Source organism: Polypterus senegalus, chromosome 7 (genome assembly GCF_016835505.1).
Source record: "Polypterus senegalus isolate Bchr_013 chromosome 7, ASM1683550v1, whole genome shotgun sequence".
Classification (NCBI taxonomy): domain Eukaryota; kingdom Metazoa; phylum Chordata; class Cladistia; order Polypteriformes; family Polypteridae; genus Polypterus; species Polypterus senegalus.
In genome coordinates this window covers 142,864,852-142,889,721 of record NC_053160.1, presented here as the reverse complement: position 1 = coordinate 142,889,721, position 24,870 = coordinate 142,864,852, and the positions used below count along the sequence as shown (strand labels likewise).

Genomic DNA, 24,870 nt, shown 5'->3' with positions numbered 1-24,870 from the left:
GCAAAAAAAAACTTGATTGTATTGAGAAAACTTTCAAACATGGGAAAAACGTGGATGCTGTATAGATAGATGTTGAATCAAACTGTGGTCTGCTAAACTGTCATATGGATGATTTTTAGAAAAGAAAAAAATGTGAAAGGAATACCTAAAATTCAGCGTGCTCAAATTTTTACCTTTTTGTTTAAACGTTTTGAGAGACCGTTTTTGTGCTTGAAAAAAATTAAAGCTGTGAGAATGAAATTGCTTTTATTTTAATTATGAAGTCTGCTTGCTTTGTTTCAAATTCTAAATGAAAACATAATGTAGGAAAATCAGCAGTTCCACTTTCTCGTTGAGTTTAAATGCAGCAATCACACTGACTTTAACACTGAAAGATATGTAAGTAAGACATGCTATATATGTCGGAAGCCAGCATTATTTTTTCATGTCACAAACCAATATTATATAGATATCAAAAAAGTCCACTACAAGGTTTAGATTCATACAGAAAGCAAATGATTTGTATATAATCCAGAGTTTTTAACATGAATCAGCTTTCAGTGAATTAACTTAGCAGCTTATTCGGTTTCCAACAATGTGCTAATTAAAATATATCTTGACAGTTTTCTGCTGTCTTCAGTGCCAAAGCGGCATTATGATTGAACCTCTTCTAAAGGCAACTTGTAATCCCCAGTTTGAGCTTGAATATGGAGGAGACTGTAACTGGGTAAAGGAACTGTCAGGTCAGCTCCACTATGCTTTATACCAACATGGCCCTCATCAGGAAAGCAGTTAGAGAAGACAAAATGAGATTTAGGACATATACAGTGTATCCATCGTCCCATTTCTCTGACCAGCTCCATAGAATGTTACAGTGGTATCAGACCAGGAAGAACCTCTAGATGAGACAGAATTTTATTGCAGGACATACTGCCATGCAAACACATGTTCAGTCACACATATTGTGCCAGTTGGTGAAGCACCATGTTTGAGATGTGAAAGAAACATGCACACATTATAGTACTAATCACTGTGCAATGTCATGTGCCTATAAAAAGTATTACCCTCCTTGGAGGTTTTGACATATTTTTGCTACACTCACAGTGGATTTAATCTGAGTTAAATTTAACTTTAATCAAAAATCCAGAACACTTTAAAGACTTAAATACCAAAATCAATTTGATACTAAAAGTAATCAATAAATGACATTTAAGGTAAGCAAACACTTACAGATCAGCTTCCCGTTTCCACCTAACTCTCTGCAACAAAAATAGTTAAATATCAGTTACAGAGAAAGTAGATTATATTAAGTAGAATGAAGTGCAATTAATATGAATATAATAGCAAGACCGTGGAACAGCATTTAAATTGTCACTTTTAAAGAAGACTGTTGTACTGATTATTTTTTTTTGCTTTCTTCAACTGAGATCCTTTCCTGTATGGCAAGATCTTTCCTACTGTTCCATGGTCTACTTTAGATAGTGAAATGCCAAATCAATGTTAAATTCTACAGATCTTCTAGACCAGGGTTCTCAAACTCCAGTCCTGGAGGGCCGCAGTGACCTCAGGTTTTCATTCTAACCCTTCTCCTAATTAGTGACCTGTTTTTACTGCTGATTAACTTCTTTTGTATTAGTTGTAATTGACTTGCTCTTGATGACTCAGAGGCTTTTCCTTAATTAGCTGCCAAACAATAGTGAGGTATAAAATGAGCCAAAACATGAGCAGCAAACTGTGTCCTTCATACAATATCTGAAAATAAAGAAAGGTGAATGTCTCTTGAATGTTGATCTGTTCAGTTCCACAAAACATTTTAACACTGCACTTAGAAAAGAGAAAATCAACAATTTCAGAAATGTATGCTATCGCACAATGAGAGCAGCACCAAGCCATGGAATTAAAGAACAGGTTTAGTTAACAACAAGAATCAGCGCCTAATTAACCAACTAGTTGGAATGAAATTGGTTGGAGTTTGAGGCCCTGACTTACCGTATATACTCTCGTATAAGTTGGGTCTTGAATCCCGAAAAATTGGTCATAAAATCAGACCTTGACTTAAACACCTGTTCAAAAATGCGACACTTAATTTTTTTTTTTTACATCTTATTGTTTCCTCCAAGTGCCAGTTTCTCAGACACATTGAATTTTGTTGTAGCAGCGCAATTGCCAATTTCTTTCTTCACTTCAATGACTTTTAATTTAAAACCAGCTTCATATTTTCTTCTGATTAAATGCTTCATTGCAGATGAGGGATGCTCTTACGATAAAGGTATATGAGGTTGTGAGATACAAAAAAATACAAAACAGTGCAAACGTCGTTACAGAATAGTTTGGATATTACCGTGTGGTCACATAGGCGCAATACATAGAAAAAATGGCCAGTGTGATCCATGGTTACTCTCTCAGGTGGGCGTTAGCATATCATAATCTCTTGGACCAATAGCGTGAGTTTTCCGCATTCAACTTATATGACTGACATTATAAAATACCGGAAGTTAGACAGTAAAATCAAGCCCCGACTTATTCGCAGGAGAACTTAAACGCACGTACAGTAGTTGGTCTTCTGTTGGCTCAGTCACTTCACATTTCATTTCTGTTTGGGTGCTTTTTAAGGAAAGAAATGAAGCAATTCAGAGGAACAATGAAGAAATTCAGGCAAACAAATCTTAAAAAACAAGTCAATTAAAATTAATTCAAAATAAGTTAATTTGCAATAAAAACAGTGAACTGATTAAGAAAAGGGTTACAATGAAGACCTGAAGCCACTGTGGCCCTCCAGGACAAGAATTGAGAACCCTGTTTTAGAGCAACAGAGATTTGTGTATTGTAATACAACTGTACATGTAAGGGTGTGAGTGTTTGGGCCTAAGTGTACTTTGATGCGCTGTCTATGTCTTTCCTTGAGCACATTTCCATTGAGGCAGACTCTGCTACCTGTGACCATCTACAAGATGAAATGAATTCCGAATATTAATGGGTGGATGCTAAAAGACAAAAGAAAGTTACTTCTCCCATCATAAACAGCTGAAATTCATATGATGTTGTTTCAAAACATGAACAAAAAATAAGTGCAGTGTAACTCAATTTTTACAATCTGCTTTATTATTAAATGAAATGTCAGGGGACATTCCTTGTTTTGCAAAGTTTAAAATAAATACAATTATTGAATTTTTTTTTCAGTATTAGATTTTTAGTCACAGATTGTGAGTACTGTATGTACAATGTGCACTACGATGAGATGATACCCCATCAATTCCTGGCTCTAGCCTCATGCCTGTTTAGTGCTGGCATGGTCTCTGGCTCTCACAAGTAATGAATAAGATAGCTTGGAAACATGGATGATTGGATATATAAAATATTCAGGATTCTTTTCTTTTTCCAAATAGTAACACCTGTCAACTTATTAAGATTTTTCTGGTAACTCCCATTAAATATTCCCTATAAGCACATGATATTTAAGTACAGTGTGTGAAAGCTAGGGCATGCCAGTGAGCCCCCACACCCTAAACCCGAGCACACAAGACAGTCCCAGGTTCAAACAAAAGTTATTTTATTATACAAAAACCTCATTTACACAAGCACAAAACACAAGTCATCTCTCCTTCCTCTTTCACCACCACACTTCTCTCCTACAGTTGAGTATTGCCCATCTCTGCTCCCAGGTCCGACTCACCTGGACAAGGCAGTGCGGTTCTTTTTATTGAGGACGTGAGAGTACTTTCAGTGCCAGGGCTTCTCCCGTTGGAAGCACTTTCAGGTCATATGTAAGCCCCAAATAGTAGGGAGTGTAACTCCCTGCAGTACCCTCTTGCGGCACCACCTGGCCCCATCAGGACTGCATTACCCAACTGTAATTCCCTTCATTCCTTGCTGGTGTCTGAATGGGCACTGATATCCAGGGTTCCTAAGGTGGCGCGGGAGGAGATTCCAGACCAGACAGGTAGGAATAGGTGGGTCATGGTCACAAGGTGTAAGGTAAAGGGTGCACACTGTCCGGGGGCATCAACCCCAGAATTAGAAGTGTCTAACCGTTATCATGTCCTGGCGAAGCTGGACGGTGACTCTGATAATTCTGAGGTGGTAGGCAGGGTTGAGGAGCCCCAATGGGCCACCTCAAAACCAGTTCCCAAAAAGAGAGAGGTAGTGATAGTTGGGGACTCAATCATTAGGGGATTGAAGCGCAGGTGTGCTCCAGAGAGAGAGTCTGCGGTGTGTTGCCTTCTGGGAGCACAGGTGGGAGACCTCCCTGGAAGGGTGGATAGGCTCTTGGCCAGAGCGGGAGTGGATCCAGTTGTCATTGTCCACGTTGGAACAAATGACATACATAAGGGTAGTCTCTCAGTTCTGCAATCCAAATTCAAAGAGTTAGGTACCAAGCTGAGGAGCAGAACTGACAAGGTAGTCTTCTCCGAAGTTCTGCCTGTGCCACGCGCCAGTCCAGGTAAGATTGAGGAGATTAGAAGGCTTAACGCGTGGCTCAAATCTTGGTGCAGGGTAGAAGGGTATAGGTTTATGGGGCATTGGGACTCCTTTTGGAACAGATGGGACCTGTTCCGCCATGACAGGTTACATCTGAACCGGAGGGGCACCAATGTATTGGGGAGGCGTATGTGTAGGCTAGTCGAGGATTGTTTAAACTAGGGAATGGGGGGCAGGGAGTTTAGGACAGGCCAGATTTAGATCTATACATGGAAGAACAAACAATGGTGTAGAAATAAAAATGCATAGTAATGTAAATTTTAAGCAAACACGTAAAGATAGAAGGATTAACACATTAAAAATAGCTTGCCTTAATGCTAGAAGTATCAAAAATAAGGTAAGTGAGTTGGAGTTGTATGTAGCAGAGCATAATTATGATATTATAGCAATAACGGAAACCTGGCTAAATAACAAAGATGGGGATGAGTGTAACATAGAGGGATACACATTTTTAGGAAGGATAGACAGAACAGAAAAGGAGGTGGGGTTGCTGTTTATGCCAAACAGGAATTAAATGTAAGTCATCTTCAGTTGGATGATGAGCCCCATCTTAGTGAGGACATGTGGCTTCGCCTGGAAAATATTAGGGAAAAGGTCTCATTTTAGGAGTGTGTTATAGACCACCCAATTCAGACAGTAATTTCAACACACATCTTTTTAGTAATATCAAAAGGCAAGTTTACAGGGGATATTATAGTCATGGGGGACTTTAATTATCCAAATATTAACTGGGATAACCTTACAGATGGAGGAGCACAAGAGCAGGAGTTTTTAGAAGTAATCAGCGACTGTTTTTAACACAGCATGTTAAAGCACCAACAAGGGGTGAAGCCTGTCTGGATTTAGTATTCTGTAATAATCAGGATAGAATTGAGGGTGTAGAGGTGATTGAACCACTAGGGTCAAGTGACCATAATGTAATACAATTCTCAGTATTTTGTAAGAGTACAGATGCAAAGACTAAAATTGTTAAGTTGAACTTTAGTAGGGCTAATTTTGAGCAGATGCACAAAGTCTAAGTAGGATAGACTGGGATAAGCTTTTAAATGTGGAGACAGTCGAGGAGCAGTGGAACAGGTTTAAAATGTTTTACATGTAATGCAGGACAGATACATACCTAAATTTGGAAGTAATAGGAAACTAAAAAACTCCACGATGGATTAATAAAGATTTAAAAAGAAGTTGCAAAGGAAAAACTGCTGTATAAGGCATATAAGACTAATGACTGCAAAGAGAACCGTAGCAGTATGAGAACATGAGGGCAACCATTAAGAAGGATATCAGAGAGGCTAAAAGACAGTTGGAGAGGAATATAGCAGATAAGGCGAAGAAAGACCCCAAGAGATTCTTTCAGTATTTTAGTAGTAAAAGAACAGTTAAGGAGGAGGTCAAGTTCATCAGGAATAGTAAAGGGAATTAAAAGATACAGACAATGAAATAGCAGATGCCCTAAACTTACATTTTTCTGAGGTGTTTACAAGTGAGCAAGTGGATAACCTCCAGAGGTAAACAAACTACTAAGGAGGTACTGAGGGATTTGGAAATTGTAGAGGGAGAAGTGCTGCTCAGATTAAATAAGATGAAATCAAACAAATCACCAGGCCCAGATAATATTTATCCTCGTGTTCTTAAGGAGGCTAGTGAGTACATATATAAACCCTTGACACATATTTTTAGGAAGTCACTGTGCACTGGAGAGATTCCAAAGGACTGGAAAATGGCAAATATCATCCCATTATATAAAAAGGGTGACAGGGCAGATCCAAGCAACTATAGGCCAGTAAGCTTAACAAGCATCACAGGAAAATTAATGGAAGGAATTATTAAGGATAAGATTGAGCAACACATGACAAGGACAGGAGTTATTCTGAACAGTCAGCATGGGTTCAGAAGGGGGAGGTCGTGTTTTACTAACATGTTGGAATTCTATGAGGAGGCAACAAAAGGATACGATCAAAGTGGAGCTTATGATATTATTTATCTGGACTTTCAGAAAGCATTTGATAAGGTGCCACATGAGAGGTTGGGCATCAAGTTAAAAGAAGTGGGAGTTCAGGGTGATGTTTTTAGATGGGTGCAGAATTGGCTCAGACACAGGAAGCAGAGGGTGATGGTGCGAGGAACCTCATCAGAACTGGCGATGTTAAGAGTGGTGTTCCACAGGGGTCAGTGCTAGGGCCGCTGCTATTTTAATATATATAAATGATTTAGATAGGAATATAAGTAACAAGCTGGTTAAGTTTGCAGATGATACCAAGATAGGTGGATTAGCAGATAATTTGGAATCCGTTATATCATTACAGAAGGACTTGGATAGCATACAGGCTTGGGCAGATTTGTGGCAGATGAAATTTAATGTCAGTAAATGTAAAGTATTACACATAGGAAGTAAAAATATTAGGTTTGAATACACAATGGGCGGTCGGAAAATCGAGAGTACACCTTATGAGAAGGATTTAGGAGTCATAGTGGACTCCAAGCTATCAACTTCCAAACAGTGTTCAGAAGCCATTAAGAAGGCTAACAGAATGTTAGGTTATATAGCACGATCTGTGGAGTACAAGTCCAAGGAGGTTATGCTCAACCTTTATAATGCACTGGTGAGGCCTCATCTTGAGTACTGTGTGCAGTTTTGGTCTCCAGGCTACAAAAGGACATAGCAGCACTAGAAAAGGTCCAGAGAAGAGCGACTAGGCTGATTCCAGGTCTACAGGGGTTGAATTATGAGGAAAGATTAAAAGAGCTGAGCCTTTACAGTTTAAGCAAAAGAAGATTAAGAGGTGACATGATTGAAGTGTTTAAAATTATGAAGGGAATTAGTACAGTGGATCGAGACTTGTATTTTAAAATGAGCTCATCAAGAACACGGGGACACAGTTGGAAACTTGTTAAGGGTAAATTTCGCACAAACATTAGGAAGTTTTTCTTTACACAAAGAACGATAGACACTTGGAATAAGCTACCAAGTAGTGTGGTAGACAGTAAGACGTTAGGGACTTTCAAAACTCGACTTGATGTTTTCTTGGAGGAAACAAGTGGATAGGACTGGCGAGCTTTGTTGGGCTGAATGGCCTGTTCTCGTCTAGATTGTTCTAATGTTCTAATGTTGCTGCCATCTAACATCTTGGGGGATTAAGCTGCCCCCCAGAGACAGTCCTTACCTGGCCTTTCCACTGATCCCGGCCAGGAAAGTTACGCTATGTTTTACTGGTTGTGATGCCTCTTCATGTGGAAGTAACCCACAAGGAAGACAGGATTAGTTCAATCAATCAGTCTTTATTCAGTCACAGATGAGTACATGGATTCATGCTTTGCAAAGCAGAAGAGCAAAGTTTTCCGGTTTCAATTCGCTTTTAATATTGTAAGAATGAAATTATGAAACAGCATGCAAGCATTTCATCAATTTTGTACATGTGTCAAGAGGGGCCCCAAAGAAGGAAAAGTCATCTTTCCTGTGTCTAACAGATGTGTTGCTAAAGAAGGAAGTTGTCTTAAGTCAGCTTACTGCAACCTGTAACCTCAAACACTTAAATACATCTGCTTATGACAGATGTCTGTATGAATAACCTACCGTTATAGCAAAACAACTTTAAACACTTAATAACTTGCAAGCAGTTACATTACAAAGTTACAGTTTTCTTTCACGTCTATCTGCCTGCTGCTTCATATCTGGGTAAGGGAACTTTTGTTTCTTTGTCGGAATGTCTGTCCATCCACCTGGAGCTTTTTATCTGGGTAAGGATTCTTCCTCTCTGTTAGCCGGAATACTCCTCCATACATGTGATATTACACACATTTGATTGGCTGGGTGCCGATATCATGGATTACTTCACTCAAAGTTTTTTATCACAATTTCACTGATTTTGATGGTAGTTACAAGTGTTACAGTATGTTCCCAGTTCTTGTAAAGGTGCTTATTATTGTGTAATAAACAATTATTGAATGAATACTATGAATAGTTATATGAGTGTCTCCTAATAAATGAAATAGTTTTTATAACCTGAGGATTAGACATAATAGAGTCAATAATGCATTCTGCTAGATGAAATAGAAAGTCATTACCTGAGGTATAGACAGCATTATCATTTTCACAGTGTACTAACATTGCCCAGTGTCTAAATCTTCATAAAGCACAAAGGCAGCACCACAGCCATCTTTCACACTTACCTTAGAAAAGAATCTTGTATGTTCAACATCATCCACCTTGTAAATTGGTCAGTTCTCCTGTAAGGCATCCCTTCTGTTCAGCCAAGTTGCTGACTTCTCAAACACTTACATACATCTGCTTATGTTGGTATCTTGTCAGGAAGGAACAAAGGAGTGGTTGTAACATCAAATATTTTTTGTTTATTAATGATTCTTAAAAATGTGGTAGTCTGTACTTTTATAAGGTAAATGTGATAGTTTCTTCTGAATGTTTCTTTCCATAAATGTTATCATATTAAAAATGCTAGAATTCGGTTGACTTGCATGATCATTTGCTCTGAACCTGAAATAGAGTTCACAATTTAAAGAGACAGAGTTCTCTTAAACACAGCCATTTCTCATTTCTTGATATTTTATTGTTAACATTATAAGATAGATCGATGGCACCCAATACAAAATGATTAACAGATTTTCAGTGTTTTAAAAGATTTTTAACAAAAAGTCTATTAGATCTCTGTGATTTTCTATTGGAATCAGCAGTTTTGGAAAATGAATGAAAGTTTTTATGTAGCATTTTGTGATTCAAACTTTGATTACACAATTAGTTATCAGACTGTTATGAAAGCTTTTCTGAGTATAGTTTTCAGTGGGACTTAGTGTCACCATTAGACATTTTCTAGTGAATATACAGTATATCTCAATTTCTTTAATGCACAGAAGGGAAAAAGTAAGCTAAGACCAAATATATTTTACCTATTGTCATAACAAACACAAAAATGTAAGTATTTTAAAGTATGTTTTTCAGTGGGATGCAGTAGAATCCAGCTGCCTCCTGGTGACAGTTTCACACATGTACTATTATTTCCAAGGAAACTACTCCAAAAAAAGTGTTACACAACAAGGATGTGCCAACAGATTTGCCAAAATGCTGCCAAATTACAAGGCCAAGTATGCACTAGCAATTTGCCATTTTTTAATATTACTCCAGATGGAGATCATGCTAAATACACAAATTAATGTACAGTCCTATGGCATACTCTTTTATGAATTATAGCCTACATTTATGTTACAACATTTTAATTGAAGAAAACCTAACTGGTCATCAGCCGCACAAAACCTAAGCAAAGAGTTAAACTCACTAGGATTAACTTAAGTTACTGATCATTTCAACAAACATTTCAGAATTTACCAATCCTATGATATGACCAACTGCATACTGTACATATACTGTAAATTTCTGTTGCTGCTCTCCAAAACTTTGAATAAATCAGTGCAAGAGCCTACAGCAATAGTTTACAGAAACCAAAACTCCATTTGATAGTCTTGTAGCACTCCAAAACAAAGCCACCTTCACAGTAGACAAAACATTTGAAAAATGAAATCTTTCATAATGCACAAAACATGTTTTTAAGTTTAAAAGTAGTTTTAGATCCTGTGCACTACAAGATACCACTTTATTGATGCTGAAGCACATCAAGTTACATTGCATTTGAAGTTGTATTTCCAGCATATAGTATGTGACATTCATGCTGTGCTCTAAACCTCAAATTTAGTCAACAATATCAAATATATCTTTGAGGAAACCGTCAGCCATTTAAATAGGTCTTGTGGGAAGCAAAAAAATGCATAGTGGTGATAAGCAAAAAATTACATTTATTTCCTGTTTTTTGTGATTCATTTAAAAATTCTGTTTTGTTGCGTTTTTATTGGTGTTCTAAATGTATAAAAGTGAGCAAAGTATATGTCAGTTTATTTCAGTGTTATATGAAATGAGTCTAAATATTGAATATGTGTGCACACAGTTGACAAGTATTGTCTTCTTGTTTAGAAGACAATAATTCTAAGTGTTAGAATTAAGAGATTTTATTTTTTTAATATTATAAATAACTATAAGTGTATGTTTTATTGTGAATTTTAATTATTGTTACTTTAAAGTTGATGAGGTGGGGCATGCTAAAAAAATGTAACATGCATATTAACGAAGAAAAAAAAATCAAACCGGGTTTTTCTAATCTGGTGTATATAATTGGTAGCTGGCTATCAACTTACAGTAAGTTCCTACTATACACTTAGAAAAAAAAACTGTAACTCTATAAAAATCAAATGCTAAACCATTCCTTTACTGGTGTCGTTTTAGCAGATTGACTGATTTGTGTGTTTTGAGTACTGAAATCTGCATCTCCATTAGCTCTTTGTGACTTTCTTAACCTCAGTATTTTTGACAGAGTATGACCCACAATAAACCCTTCTTTTACCACTGCTGTCTTTTCTTTTGAGACGTGACCTTGATAAATCCTATGGACAGGTAATGTGGATACTCCCAAAACAGGTGTTTAATTTTCAATTTATTATTTCAGTCACTCTAGATATAAAGACAAAGTATAGAAATCTAAAAGAAAAACGGTATTTATTAAAAAATAATAATACCAGCTGAAGAAAGTATAAAATAAAATATAGATTGCAAAGTATATATATAATCTTTAAAAAAAGCTAACAAGGAATGTCAAGAATTAGAAGTTTGTCTTGTGGCAGCTTTTGAACTAGCAATCGGTGTTATTCATGAGATGCTTTCATTGACAGTCAGATGAAACAGTTGCATGGTCTCATTTTCTGACATCGCCTTCGCCCTTTGGACAAACCATATTTATATTAAAATTCCACATGGAGCTTCAGAACATGTGATGTTACACACATTTGATTGACTGGGTGCCCAGATGATTGATAACTTCACTCAGAGTTTTTGATCTTTTTAGTATCTCCACACTACTTCCTTTCCCAAGCTGTAAAGTATATTGTAATTTGGTAATTCCAAATAGTCCTATGGCATCCATCTGTTCACAGGTTATAAAGTATTTCCTGGTCTTCTGCTTCATTTACACAGATGTTTTAAGGTGATTGATTACTGGTACAACTCAGAAAAAGAGGATGCTTTGATGCCCTGGTACAATTCGGAAAAAGAAGACACTTTGATGTTACTTGCCCCTGCAAGTGTCCTGTGTTTCAGTTAATCTTGTTTGTTTGAGCAAAAAATAAAATATAAGCATCTACAATTTAAAATCCACAAAACATTGCACTAATAAAAAAAAATTGTAATTTGAGGAAGGTGCAAATACTGCTGAGTTCCCCTAAAGGGATTAGCATAAATAGGGGAGGGAAGTAGAAATAAGAAAAAAATAAATTAGAACCAGTGACTCTGCACAGCCCAAAATAAACTTGCCTGAGCCAAGTGATCTGATAAAATATATTATTATTATTATTATTATTATTATTATTATTATTATTATTATTATTATTATTATTATAGTTATAATAAATCCTAGCATTTGATTTTGAATAAAAACAGACAATTTGCATTCAGATACTGCAGCTTTTCCATTTCAGTTTTTGGCAGACATTCTTTTTTCATATTGGGGCATCTCTATGTGATGTTTAACCAAGTCATGATTTTGAGTATCAAGTGCTAATCCTGGGAACACTGGTTACAATGAGGGAACCAACCCTGGATAAGACATCAGAGTGTGTTTGTGCACACACCAATGTTCACTCAGGCCTCTTAATTTGGATATAATAATTAACTTACTTAACCTTCATGGCTGTGTGATTGAGGAGTAATACTGGAGTATTGAGAAAAAAATCCCATACACACACAAGGAAACGTGCCAGCTATACACATTGAGTGTTTAGTCTAAATGGCAGAGATTCCATGATCTTAAACCAAACCATTTCTAGCACTAAATAAATATTTTGTGTTGCAGTGTAACATCTTTAAAAAATATGATTTTTTGCTGACAACTGCTTCTAACTAGATTCCCTGTTTATAATTTTAAATTTTATTTTTTACTTTTGTTTATATGTAATTGGCATTTGAAGGGGGTTTCATTTATTCATACTGTAATCAGCAAAAGTATTCTAGTATTTCCATGTGTGCCAGCAGAGATGAAAAGACTTTTAATGCTCTTTTAGATGATTAATCCTATAGACAAAGGTAATATTTAATTGGAGGGTTTTAAGCTTTTGGTAATATCTTACGGTAAAGCAAATGATTGTTGAAAGCACATTATAAACAGTAGAACATAACACAACTACAGTGACTGCTTATTTAAACTACAAACGTATAAGCATACAAAGCATACAGTATTTGTTCAAATGAGCATTAGTGTCTCTGTACACCTGTCTTTCTGGAAGGTAACCTGCTGTGTGGATGGCTGAGGTTTCCTGACATTTGTTTTTGCATTTGGTAAACAGAGAAGGAACTTTATAAATACTGTACCCAGAAAAAGAGAAAGTTCTTATTTTGCAATAAATTTTATATACTGTAGTTGCTTCTGAATGCATTTTTTGAAGAGATTTGAACCAGAAACCCTTACATCTGGTGAATAGGCTCAGCGTCTTTAAAAGTACCGGGAGACTGGTGATGGTATCAAGTTTATCATGATGCTGAAGCAGTGGTACTCTAAGTGACAGCTGTCTGTGGTGCTGCATGCAAAGGCTGCGACAAAGTGATTGGCAGGCATCTTTATTTAGAAGGACAGAGTGGAGTTTAATGAGACAAACTTTTACAGGTTTGGTGGATGGGACTTAGACCGTGGCTTACTGTATAAAAGAGAAAAGATAGCAGAGGTATAAATGGAATTTTGAATGATACAGGGAAGAAGGCTAGAGAGCCTGTTAAAAAAAAACAAAAAAAAAAACAACTCATTAAATAATATGGACTTGCACTGTTCTAAATTGCAACAACATTGTTTTTTAATACTTTCCTTCAGTTGCAAATAAATTATGTCAACTACTTTATATGCAAGCATTTATACTATTTTAGTAAATGAGAATCTAAGAAAAAGCATCAACAATACACATGCTTAAAATGCAGCAGTCTAATTGCAAAAGATGTTAGGACATATTTAATAAATGGAAAGCAAAATTTGAGCTCCTTTTGATTCTCTGAACATTTCTGTTAACCTCTGTCTTTACGCTTGTCATTTACTTTTTTGCTTGTTACCATTAGCCCCATAATTCCTATATAGAGATCCTTAGCTGTGTTATAGTTTTCTTCTTCTGTAAATTTCAGTTTTTTTCTTATATTTATTCTGAACTGGTAACAAACACCTTAAAGGAAAACATTGTCCATGATTTTTCCTCAAGAAAGGTCTAAACTAGAAAAATGGGTTATTTTCAATGGTTACTCTTCATTATGAATGTGAGTCCCCATCTCAATGGTCTAAAGTTGAAAGCTGCGAATAAAATGACCAAGTGTCATCTCGGCACCATCAAAGTCAAGCTGTTCATTATTATTAACTTACATAACACCGTCCATCTATCCATCAATTATTAAATCCACTTCTTAATCCAGTCCAGGTTATGGAATGCTAAATCCCGTCCCAGTAGTATTGTATACAAATATGGAACCCATCTGAAAAGGGTGTCAACACAGGAAATTATAAATTTTACGAAATGTCAAGCATTGATTTGAAGTAGACTTTTTTTTAAAAATCCCCATTGGATGCAATCTACAGTGGATTCAGAAAGTATTCAGACCCCTTCACTTTTTCACCTTTTGGTATTTAGCAGCCAGACACATTTAAACTATTTTTTTCCAGCAGATAAAGTAACACTCAGTACCTCAGAATGAAATTTTTGCTACTTTATTAAAAATAAAAACAATGAAATATCACACTGATACAAGTATTCAGACCCTTTGCTATAACACTTGAAATATGAGTCAGGTACGTTCGGTTTTATTGATCATCATTGGGATTTTTCTACACCTTGTATAGAGTCCAAGGGTAACACAGGTGACAAGGTGCATCAGGGTGGAAACCAAGCATGAAGTCAAGCCATGATTGACCAGTATGACCACTTAATAACTTTCAGTATTAGTCAACAACATTTGCATCAGACCATAGGAAACATGATTTCAAAAGCTCAGCAAACTTTGCGTTAATATTTTGCATGTGAACAAGACAATATCTGATCATTTAGGGGTGTGCAGCTCTTTTTATTTGAGTCACAATATACTGAGGAGGAGTTTATCACCTTAATATAAATAAATTAATTCATAACACTGGCATCAGTTCAGTGCAGTAGCACCAAGACATCATATACAGTACTATATGGCCAAATTCAATACCCTGCGTGAAAAAGGAACACAAAGGAAAAAAGGCCAACAGTACATTGATGAAGTAACCCATACAACTATTGGTAGCAAAATTGTTCTGATTAACTTTACATTATACAACTAAAGTTCAAGTTCAAAGTTTATTGTTATGTGCACAGTAAGGAAACACGTTTCCCTGTACAATGAAATTCTTTCTTTGCTATCCACACAAAATGCCAAAACCAACATATAAAGATAAACATAAATAATAAGTAGCAGATAAATTATAAGGAACAGAGGCAGCATAAAGTATAAAAACAGAATAGAAGTGTAATTGTACAGGTAGGTGTGTGATGGACAAGTCAAATACAGTTGTGTGAGGTAGATAGAATGAGGTGAACCATGGTTATAAATTCCAGTCAGTTATTTAGGAGTCTAATTGCCTTGGGAAAGAAAGAGTTACAGTATTTAGCCTGGAAGTCCTGCATTTCGTACTTCTTTATGTCCTGCCTTAGGGTAGAAGTGTGAACAATGTCAATGTCAATTTTATTTATGTAGCACATTTAAAGCAACATAGGAATGCTGCGGCCAAAGTGCTTTACAATAATAGAATAAAAGAAAAACATGCAATTAACATGAATAGCATAAATAGAAATAAAATAAATGAACATAAATAAAATAAATAGAAGTAATGTTACATAATCACAATGAGGAAACCATCAGTATTACTGAAGGTCACGGAATGCAATTGAATAGAAATGAGTCTTTAATCTCATTTTGAACGGTTCAATTGTAGATGACTCCTTTATGTGATGAGGTAAAGAGTTCCACAGGCGAGGAGCAGCAGCTGTGAAAGCTCTGTCCCCCTTAGTTTTACACTTGGTACGAGGAACAACAAGGTACAACTGATCAAAAGATCTAAGCAGCCAGTGTAAAGAAGCTAATAATGGAGAAACAGAATCAGACTTTCTTGCCCCAACCAGAAAGCGAGCGGCAGCATTCTGGACCAACTGCAACCTGCGTATCAAGGATTTATTAATCCCAGAATACAGCGAGTTGCAGTAATCAAGGCGAGAAAAGGTAAAAGCATGAGTAGCTTTCTCAAGATGCTTAGAAGATAAAAAAAAAGGCTTGATCTTACCTAATAGACGAAGCTGGAAAAAGCAACTCTTGACTACAGAATTAACCTGTTTCTCAAAAGAGAGGTTACTGTCAAAAAACAGTTTGTGTTGGGGGTGAGTGAGGATAAGGCAGTTCTCCTTTGGACTCAGAAGTTTTCGATGCTCTGCAGAGAGGGCAGTGGGGTCCTGGTGATCTTCACAGCAGTCTTTATCACTCTCTGCAGGTGTTTGCTGTCCATAGCAGTAGTGTTGCCATACCACACGCTGATCCAGCTGGTCAAGATGCTCTCAACAATGCAGCTCTAAAAGTTACTGAGGATATTAGTCAACATACCAAACTTCCTCAGTCTCCTCAGAAAGTGCAGCCATTGCTGGGCCCTCTTGACCAGCTGTGTGGTGTTAAGTGTCCAAATGAGATTCCCACTGATGTAGACACCCAGGTATTTAATGCTGCTCACCCTCTCCACTTCAAGCCCTTGGATGAACAGTGGCCAGTGAGATCTCCTGTCCTTCCTCATGTCCACTATCATCTCCTTCGTCTTGTCTGTGTTGAGGGTGAGGTTGTTGTCCTCACACCATGACTTCAGACTGTCCACCTATCTCCTTTAGGCCGCCTCATCCCCACCCATGATGCATCCTATCATTGCGGTGTCGTCTACAAACTTTAGGATGATGTTATCTTTGTGGGAGGCGACACAGTCGAGGGTGAACAGGGTGTAGAGAATGGGGCTGAGGATGCATCCCTGTGGGGTGCCTGTGTTTGTGATAATGGTGGGTGAAGTCCTATTACCAATCCTGACAGACTGGGGCCTGCCAGTCAGAAAGTAGGAGCCAGTCACAGAGGGTGGGGTGCAGGCCAAGTGCAGATAGTTTATGGGTGAGTTTATGGGGGGCAACCATGTTAAAGGCAGAGCTGTAGTCAACAAAGGGCAACATGAGTTGGCAACATATTGGCTGTTGTTGTTTAAATTGTTATCTCAAGTGCTATAATATTTTTAACTTTTAAATTAAAAGTATTACTGAAAACTCCATCTACAAGGTAAAGATACACTGCAGAGTACATGCAGCGTTATCAAAAATGAAACCACAATGCAGAAGTTCATCATTCATTCTTTATTGTGTATTACACTCATGTTAATTTGTTACAATAAATCCCTCAGTATTCAGCCTTACTTAGCAATGCCAGTCTGCTTGTAAGGCCTGTTAATACTTGTATAAAGTACAAAAAATTAATTAGTGGGCTATTTCTTCTCTTTTTTTAATTCTGGAACTTCTGATTTTTGAGTTATACATTTAAACTAGTTTCCTTAATGTACTCAAATAATCCATAAACTCTTTTAAATTTTATATTTGTTAAAATGTGTGCATAGTCAAATTATATAGCATAAATAAATATTTTTAAAGTGTAAACCCCTCACATGGCATAAGAGTCTTCTACAGTACTAACAACATGGAGTGCTTACTGCTCACTCCATTTTGCTTGCTTATGCTATGCTGTCATCCTTATTGTTCTGTACCAAAGTTTGCTTTCCAGACTTCAAATCCTGTTTTTTCTTTAAGTATGCATTTCTCTTTTCTTGGCTATTTCTATTTCCGTTTTTTATTTTAACAACTTAAGCTGTTTTCTCCCAGTGACATCTGTTGTTTAATTTTTATTGTATTTCTCCATATGTACTCTACTGATATTTCTTCACTGTGTTTCAATCCTTGATGCTTATACAGAAACATATTTAGTGTTTATTTGTTAATTACCTTATGATTCTGTTCACTATGTATGAGCATGAAACAAACTAAAACTTACAGAGCATTCTAAGTACAGCACAATGCTTTGGTCAAACGTAATATTTTGCCTGTTGTCAAACACAGCAGGTTTAATTTTTTTGCACATCCTAGACACTCCAGTAGATGCAAGATAAGCCATTTAGGTGGACAATTAAAACTGACATTTAATGTAGGTTAAAAACTGGTTGTTTCTGTGTGTGCTCTGCATTTTTGTTTTAAGTAAGATGGAAACTGTAATTCTGTGAGAAAAAATATTAATATCAAGGAATCCATTTAGGAGGCCTTCTAATCCTAAATTAGAAACATGTAAACAAAACGTTGTTCAGCATTATGCCTGGGCAAGGCACTGACTAACCCTGAAAGGTGTACCAATCTGCCACAATGTATATCCACACACTTTAAGGTGTCTCAGGAAAATCTCAGTATCCAGATTGGAATGTTTGCACAGAAATGAGGAAAATGTGAGAACTTCACAGAGGCACTGCCTGACCTGAGGCTTACACTCAGAACTTAAATTTAAATTCGGAACTCTGGAATTGTGAAGTAGCAGCACTAGCCACTCTGTCACCTACAGTGCCTTCAGAAAGTATTCTGACAAGTTCACTTTTTCATGTTATGGTGTGTTGCAGCCTTTTACTAAAATGGTTTTCCTCTTCAAAAGCAAATCCAAGAATAAAAAAAACAAAGTTAAAACAGGATTTTAGGAATTGTTGCAAATTTATTAAAAAAGAGTTTTCAGACCTTTTGCTATGACACCTGGCTCAGGGGCATACCATCGTATTAATCTATGCTGAGATGTCTCTACACCTTGTTTGGAGTCCACCTGTGGTCAGTTCAATTGGTTGTATGTGAATAGGAAAGGCACTCACCTGTCTATAAAAGGTTCTACAGTTGACAGTGTGTATCAGAGCAAAAGCCATGACATGATGTTGAAGAAACTGCCTGCAGAACTTAGAGGCAGGATTGTGTCCGGGAACAGATTATGGAAGGTTACAAAAATCTGTAGAATTGAAGGTTCGCATGAGCACCGTGGGCTCCATAATTTCTAAATTCCAGTAGTTTGGAACAACCGTGTCTCTTACTAGAGCTGCATGCCTCTGAGGAGTGAAGTCACAAAGAACCTGGCTGAGCTCCAGAGAACTATTTGGGAGATGCGAGAGACTTTCAGAAATATAACCAACACTGCAAAACTCCACTAGTGTGAGCTTTATGGCAGAGTGGCCAGGTGACCCATGAAATCCTTCTTGGAGGTGTCAAAAAGTTACTTGAAGAACTCGCAGATAATGAGAAACCAGATTCTCTGTTCTGACAAAACCAGGATTCAACTGTTTGACCTTAGCTCAAAGCATCATGTCTGGACAATGCCTGGCACTGCTCATCACCTGTGCAATACCATTCCAACAGTGAAGCATGGTGGTGGCAACATCATACTGTGGGGTCGTTTTTCCAGTGGCAGGGACTGGGGGACTAGTCATGGTTGAGGGAAAGCTGAACAGAGTAACATATAGAGGTATCCTTAAAAAAAACCTGCTCCAGAGCTTCATGGGCTGTTGGTTCACCTTTCAGTAGAGCAATGGCCCTAAGATCAAATTTAGGGACAACTACAGATTTAGCTTAGGGTCAACTCTGTAAATGTTCTTGAATGGCCCAACCAGAGCCCAGACTTGAACCCAAACAAACATCTCTGGAGATACCTGAGCTTTCCACTGAGTGCCTCCATCCAACCTGACAGACTTTGAGATGATCTAAAGAGTAGAATAGCAGAAAATCCCCAAATCCAGGCATGTGAAGCCTGTCACGTCATACCTAAGAAGACTCCAGGCTGTAATGGCTGCCAGAAGTGCTTCAACTAGTGAGGAAAGGGTCTGAATACTTGTGTCAGTGTAATATTTCAGCTTTTTATCTTTAATAAATTTACACAAATTTCTAAAATCTTGATTTATCTTCATTGTCATTCTGAGGTATTGAGTGTTGCTTAATGAGAGAAAAATTAAATGATTTTAGAACAAGAGTGCAACATGTATAAAAATTGAAAGGGTCTGAATACTTTTTAAGGCACTGTACTGTATATATGTTAACAATATAAATCTTAAAAAACTAATAATCAAAATTATTTTGTACTCGGTATGTTTATGTTAAACCTTTTAAATATTCTTTAATATTTTGTATTAGACTACTACCTTCATGGCAAATGCAGAAAAATGAAACTCCTAAGGTCTCGGTGAAAAAAAAATGTGCTAGCAAATTATAATGACACATTTTGCATCTATTTAGCAGGACAATAATAATGTGACAATGACACCACAAGCAAAGAAAATATAAAGATTAAGCCAGTAGTTTCCATTAACCATCTCAATACACATAATTTTATTCAATTAAATATGTACAGTATCTTCATAATTCAAGAAATTAATTAAATAAACAAAGCAGAGAAATCTTATAAATGTATTCAATTTTTTCTACCTGAATCGTCAAAACGCTCAAAGATAATGTACCTCATGGCTTGCTGTTGTCAAAACATATATTTCAAAAAGTAGTGAGAGCATTGTTAGTGATTTTCATCTCTTGTGTACAGTGTCCTTGTCAGTTTCAAATACAGTATACACAATTTCTGTCGAAAAATATTCCACTTTTACAACAGATATTTATTAAAAAAGTATTTAGAAAGAGTTTTGCCAGTCAAAATACATATTCAAAACTACTGATTTAATAATAATGTACTGTATGTATAAAGGCTACTTAACCTTTTTCTTTATTGCCACCAAACATCATCCTTGGTCGTTATTAAACTGTGCTCCTTTTTTTTTTGTTCTGTCTCTCAATTCAAGTTTCACATTTATCTTTGTCCATGCAGCTGTAAAATGATTTGACATTAACTGCTTCATTGATTCCATGGTATAATAAATAATAGCTTCTTAATATTGCCAATTTTGTTTTTAGATTTCCTAATAACTGAAGGTGAAAGTGATCCAGCAAATAATTTTCAAGATCAAACACTACTTATGGAAGCAATTTTCATGGTGTTGATCAGCCCTTATTTGTCTCCTAAGTTTCTTTGTGTTGTGATAGAAGAATACTTTGATAAGAAGGAATTATGGGAATCTTTCAGTGACCTTTCAGGTAAGAAAACTATTCTAGACAATGGTGTGAATGAAAGATCATCATTTGTACGGTATGTAACATTTAAGTCAGTCAAGCTTTTCTTATTGTAATAATGTTAATTGCAGTTTTGCAAATACTAGTTTGATAGAATTTATTATTTGGATAAGTTGGGAATTGTCCATTATTTAAAAGCATTAAAACCATGTTGTTAAAATTAATTGTTGCAATATTAGAAAATACATTAGCTTGACATATTAGTCTTTTTCGCACATAGAACCTGGAACTTTTACTGGATTATCTTTTTAAGATTCTCTTGTTCATAATTAAAAGAATGATCTGCTAATTTTGTTCTAGATGGAGTTAAGGGGGAGGGAGTAGGCATAAACTGTCTATAACTATGGATGTCCCAAGAAAGTTCATTAGGCTTATAGCAGAGGGTCTCATCCACTTTTTGTTTTCTTCTTTTTTTCAAATATGTAATACAGAACGTTTAACAAACAGAACTATAATGTTTTCTACTCCCCTGTCCCTTGTGCATGAAATATTTAATTTGGAAATTTAAGCAAGAGATTATAGATAGCATGCCAAGTGCTATTTTAATGAAATACATTTTAACTAGCTTGCCAAGTGCTATTTTAATTAATTATATTTTCACTAGCATAGAAAAGTGCTTGTTTATTAAAACAAGCTTAAAGGTACAATGGTAAGTTTATCTGTTTCGATTGTGGCATGCATTTTCACACCTCTGTTCTTTCGAAATGCTAGCTCTTATATCCCTCTTTTTTGTTTCCTTGGACATTCTTAGCCCTTACATCCGTCTTCCTTTGAGTTTATTGTTTCCTCTCTTCATCAGACAGACGTTATCAGATATTTTATTGTTTTATATACACAGATCAGCCACAGTGTTAAAACCACCTGCCTAATATTGTGCTGCCAAAACAGCTTTGACCAATCAAGGCATGCACTACATAGGACTTCTGAAAGTGTCTTGTGGTATCTGGCACCACAATATTAAGAGCAAATCCTAAAAGTCCTGTGTTGTAAGGTGAGGCCTCCATAAATTGCACTTATAGCGCGTCCTGTAGATGCTCGATTGAATTGAGACTTTGGGAATTTGGAGGACAAGTCAATACCTTGAGTAGTTTGTCATGTTCTTTAAACATTCCTGAACAATTTTTACAATGTGGCAGAGTGCATTATCCTGCTGAAAGAGCCCACTGCGATCAGAGAATAACATTGCAATGAACGAGTGTACATGGTCTGTAATAATCTTTAGGTAGGTAGTATGTGTCAAAGCAACATCCACATTAATGCCATGACCCAAAGTTTTTCAGCAGAACATTGCTCAGAGAATCACAATGCTTCCACTAGCTTGCCTTCTTCCCATAGTACATCTTGTTGCCATCTTTTCCTTAGGTACATGATGCACATGCACCCGGCCGTCCACATGTTGTAAAACAAAGTGCAATTCTTAAGACCATACCACCTCTTCCCTTGCTCCATGGTCAACTTCTGACATTCACATATCCATTGTAGGCACTTTTGGTGGTGGACTAAGAGTCAGCATGTGCACTCTGACTGGTCTGTGGTTACACGGCCCCAAATGCAGCAAACTGCACTGCATGTTCTGACCCCTTTCTCTCAAGGCCAGGATTAAGGTCTTTTTTTTGCACATCAGTGACCATGTTGTCAGTTCACCGGTTTTGCTTCTTGGGACCACTTTTGGTATGAAATAATCACTGCATACTAGGAACACCCCACCAAGACCTGCCATTTTGGTGATGCTCTGACCCGGTTGTCTAGCCATCACAATTTGGCCTTTGTCAAAGTCACTCAGATCCTTAACACTTGCCCATTTTTCCTGCTTCGAGGACATCACCTGCAAGAACTGATTGTTCTTTTCCTTGCTAATATATCCCACACCTTAAAAGGTGCTACTGTAATGTGATAATCAATGTTATTCACTTCACCTGCCAACAGTTTTAATGTTGTGGCTGATTGAGATATACAGAGACGTAAGAGCAGTAGTGTGGTTTGATATACAAGAATTTGGAATCATAAAATTTACAAATGTCATATCAGGTTCCAGTGTCTATAATTGTTAGTACAGATTTCTGTATGAAGGTAACCAAACATTAATGATTCTTTCTGAAACAATAACTTTCTGCTCTTGATTAAAATTAATGGACACTAAAATGGAAATGGAAAAGTTTATTTTATTAATAATTATTAAAACTCGTCTTTGTTCCTCATTGTATATTCTTTTGCATTATTCTGGCAATCTCAAAAACTGTTACATAAATAATCATACACCAAGCAAGTTTACCAAATGAAAAATATTGTAATGTTAGTGGACTGGACCTAAGAGGAAGAAAGGCTGCATGGATTGCCCTTGCAAGGCATGGAGGAGGGGTGGGCAGAAAGACAATAATTTCTTGTTCAGATGCTCTACACTGCACAAATCCAACAGTCTTGGCCTGTGATCTGCAGGGAGGCTTTATCCTGTCAAAGATTAACTAAAAAAGATGGGGCGCAAAAGATAGTTGTTGCTGCCATGTGAGCAGAGGGAGACTTCCAGTTGTTGTAGGTGATGGGTATGGAAGAGAGAGAAAGGGCTAGAGAGACAGGAAGCGAGTCTCGCAACAGAGTATGGAGACTCAGTTTAAGCTGCCATGTAAGCTATGGTCCTTTTAACAGGCACCTAGCATCAATATTCTCAGAGTGTTTCTTTACTCTCCATTGCAAAACCTTGGTTATCTATCATTTTCATTGTTTATTTATTTTTTTATTGTGTTCCCATGCCACCTGATAACATTGAGAACCACTGGTTTATAACATGAGGCATTGGTGTCATTATTATTATAAAAATTTGCTTCTTGGTTCAGATGGCGATGACCATCATTTCTCTAGAGTGTGTTCAAGTTTCTACATAGGGTGTTTCTCCATACTCCAATCTCCAGTAACCTTGAAGACACAAGTTTAAAAAAGGACAGACATATAGATACCCATATATATCAAATAAAATGTTATTTTATTCACTGAGTTAGTCAGACTTCATGATAAATTTAGAAAACTGAGAAAATGAGTTTTATCTCGTATACACCTGCAATAGATATATAATCTTATAAAACCTGCAGCTTGATACACTTATTTTTTACTATACTGAATCTGTAGTGCTACTTGTTATTTTGCAGATATGAGCAAACCAGAACTTGAAGCAATGTCATGTCTGAGAATGGCAGTGATCAGACCCATCACTAGTGTTGTAAACCAACTCATCTCTATGGTTCATGCCTGGCAAGACTGTGAAAACCATGGGATCTACCAGCATAAACAAATGGTCCCTGAATATCTCCTAAGTAGAATTCCAAAGGAATGGAATTATGTTCCATGGGAAATAAAAAGGAAGGAATCTGGAAAAAGTAAGTAATTACATCTGTAATTTCAGTCATTACTTGAATTAGCACACATATTTTACTTTGAGATGTTTGCCTATATACAGTATTCATCATTTCACTGTCTCATTTTGTTCAATGAAAAACAATATAATGCTTTACTTGACAGTTAATATCAATTTCTTTATAAATTTGTATGTGTTTGACCTAATTCAAGCATTTTGTTTGTTGTTAAATGAAATCAAATTAAATTATAATGCATTTAATTAAATTAAGACAGCTAAAGCCATCTGATACTTACAGTTAAATAAGGTTTGGACAAAAGTGAGAAGGAGTTAATGTAGTCATTGAAGATTACATTTAGTATTTAAACATGAAATATTTCTACACTCATTAATGTACAATTATGATTTGTTTTTCAGAACTTATAGGCTAAGGAAAATAAGATTACGATTTAATATTACTATTTGTTATTTATTCATACACTCAGTCAATGAACTAACTGGAGATTTCCTGATTCGGCACACAGCAAACAGACTATGAGTGTGAAAACACCTAGAGATAAGACCATGATCAATATGTTTAATATTCCTGAATATAATAACAAGCTTTTGTGAGGACTGAGACAATGGAATACTGGAATCAAATGTAAAGTTTATAATCTGTAGTGCTCAATTCAGTTTTCACAGGATTGACTATATCAAACCCAGCAATGCAAACCCAATCTAGAATGGGACCTTTTTTGTGTATAGAAAATTTAACGTGCTGGGAGAAG

General features: G+C 36.4%; 1 protein-coding gene across 2 annotated transcripts in view; it reads left to right on the top strand.

The window, feature by feature from the left end:
* The window catches only part of kiaa0825 (KIAA0825 ortholog), a 409,330-nt gene that overhangs the window by 226,549 nt on the left and 157,911 nt on the right, over window positions 1-24,870 (top strand). For both annotated transcript variants that reach the window (XM_039759351.1, XM_039759352.1), the window contains exons 14-15: window positions 20,539-20,718; window positions 23,895-24,122. In XM_039759351.1, the coding sequence (XP_039615285.1) occupies window positions 20,539-20,718; window positions 23,895-24,122 (408 nt within the window). The remainder of the gene's footprint in view (window positions 1-20,538; window positions 20,719-23,894; window positions 24,123-24,870) is intronic.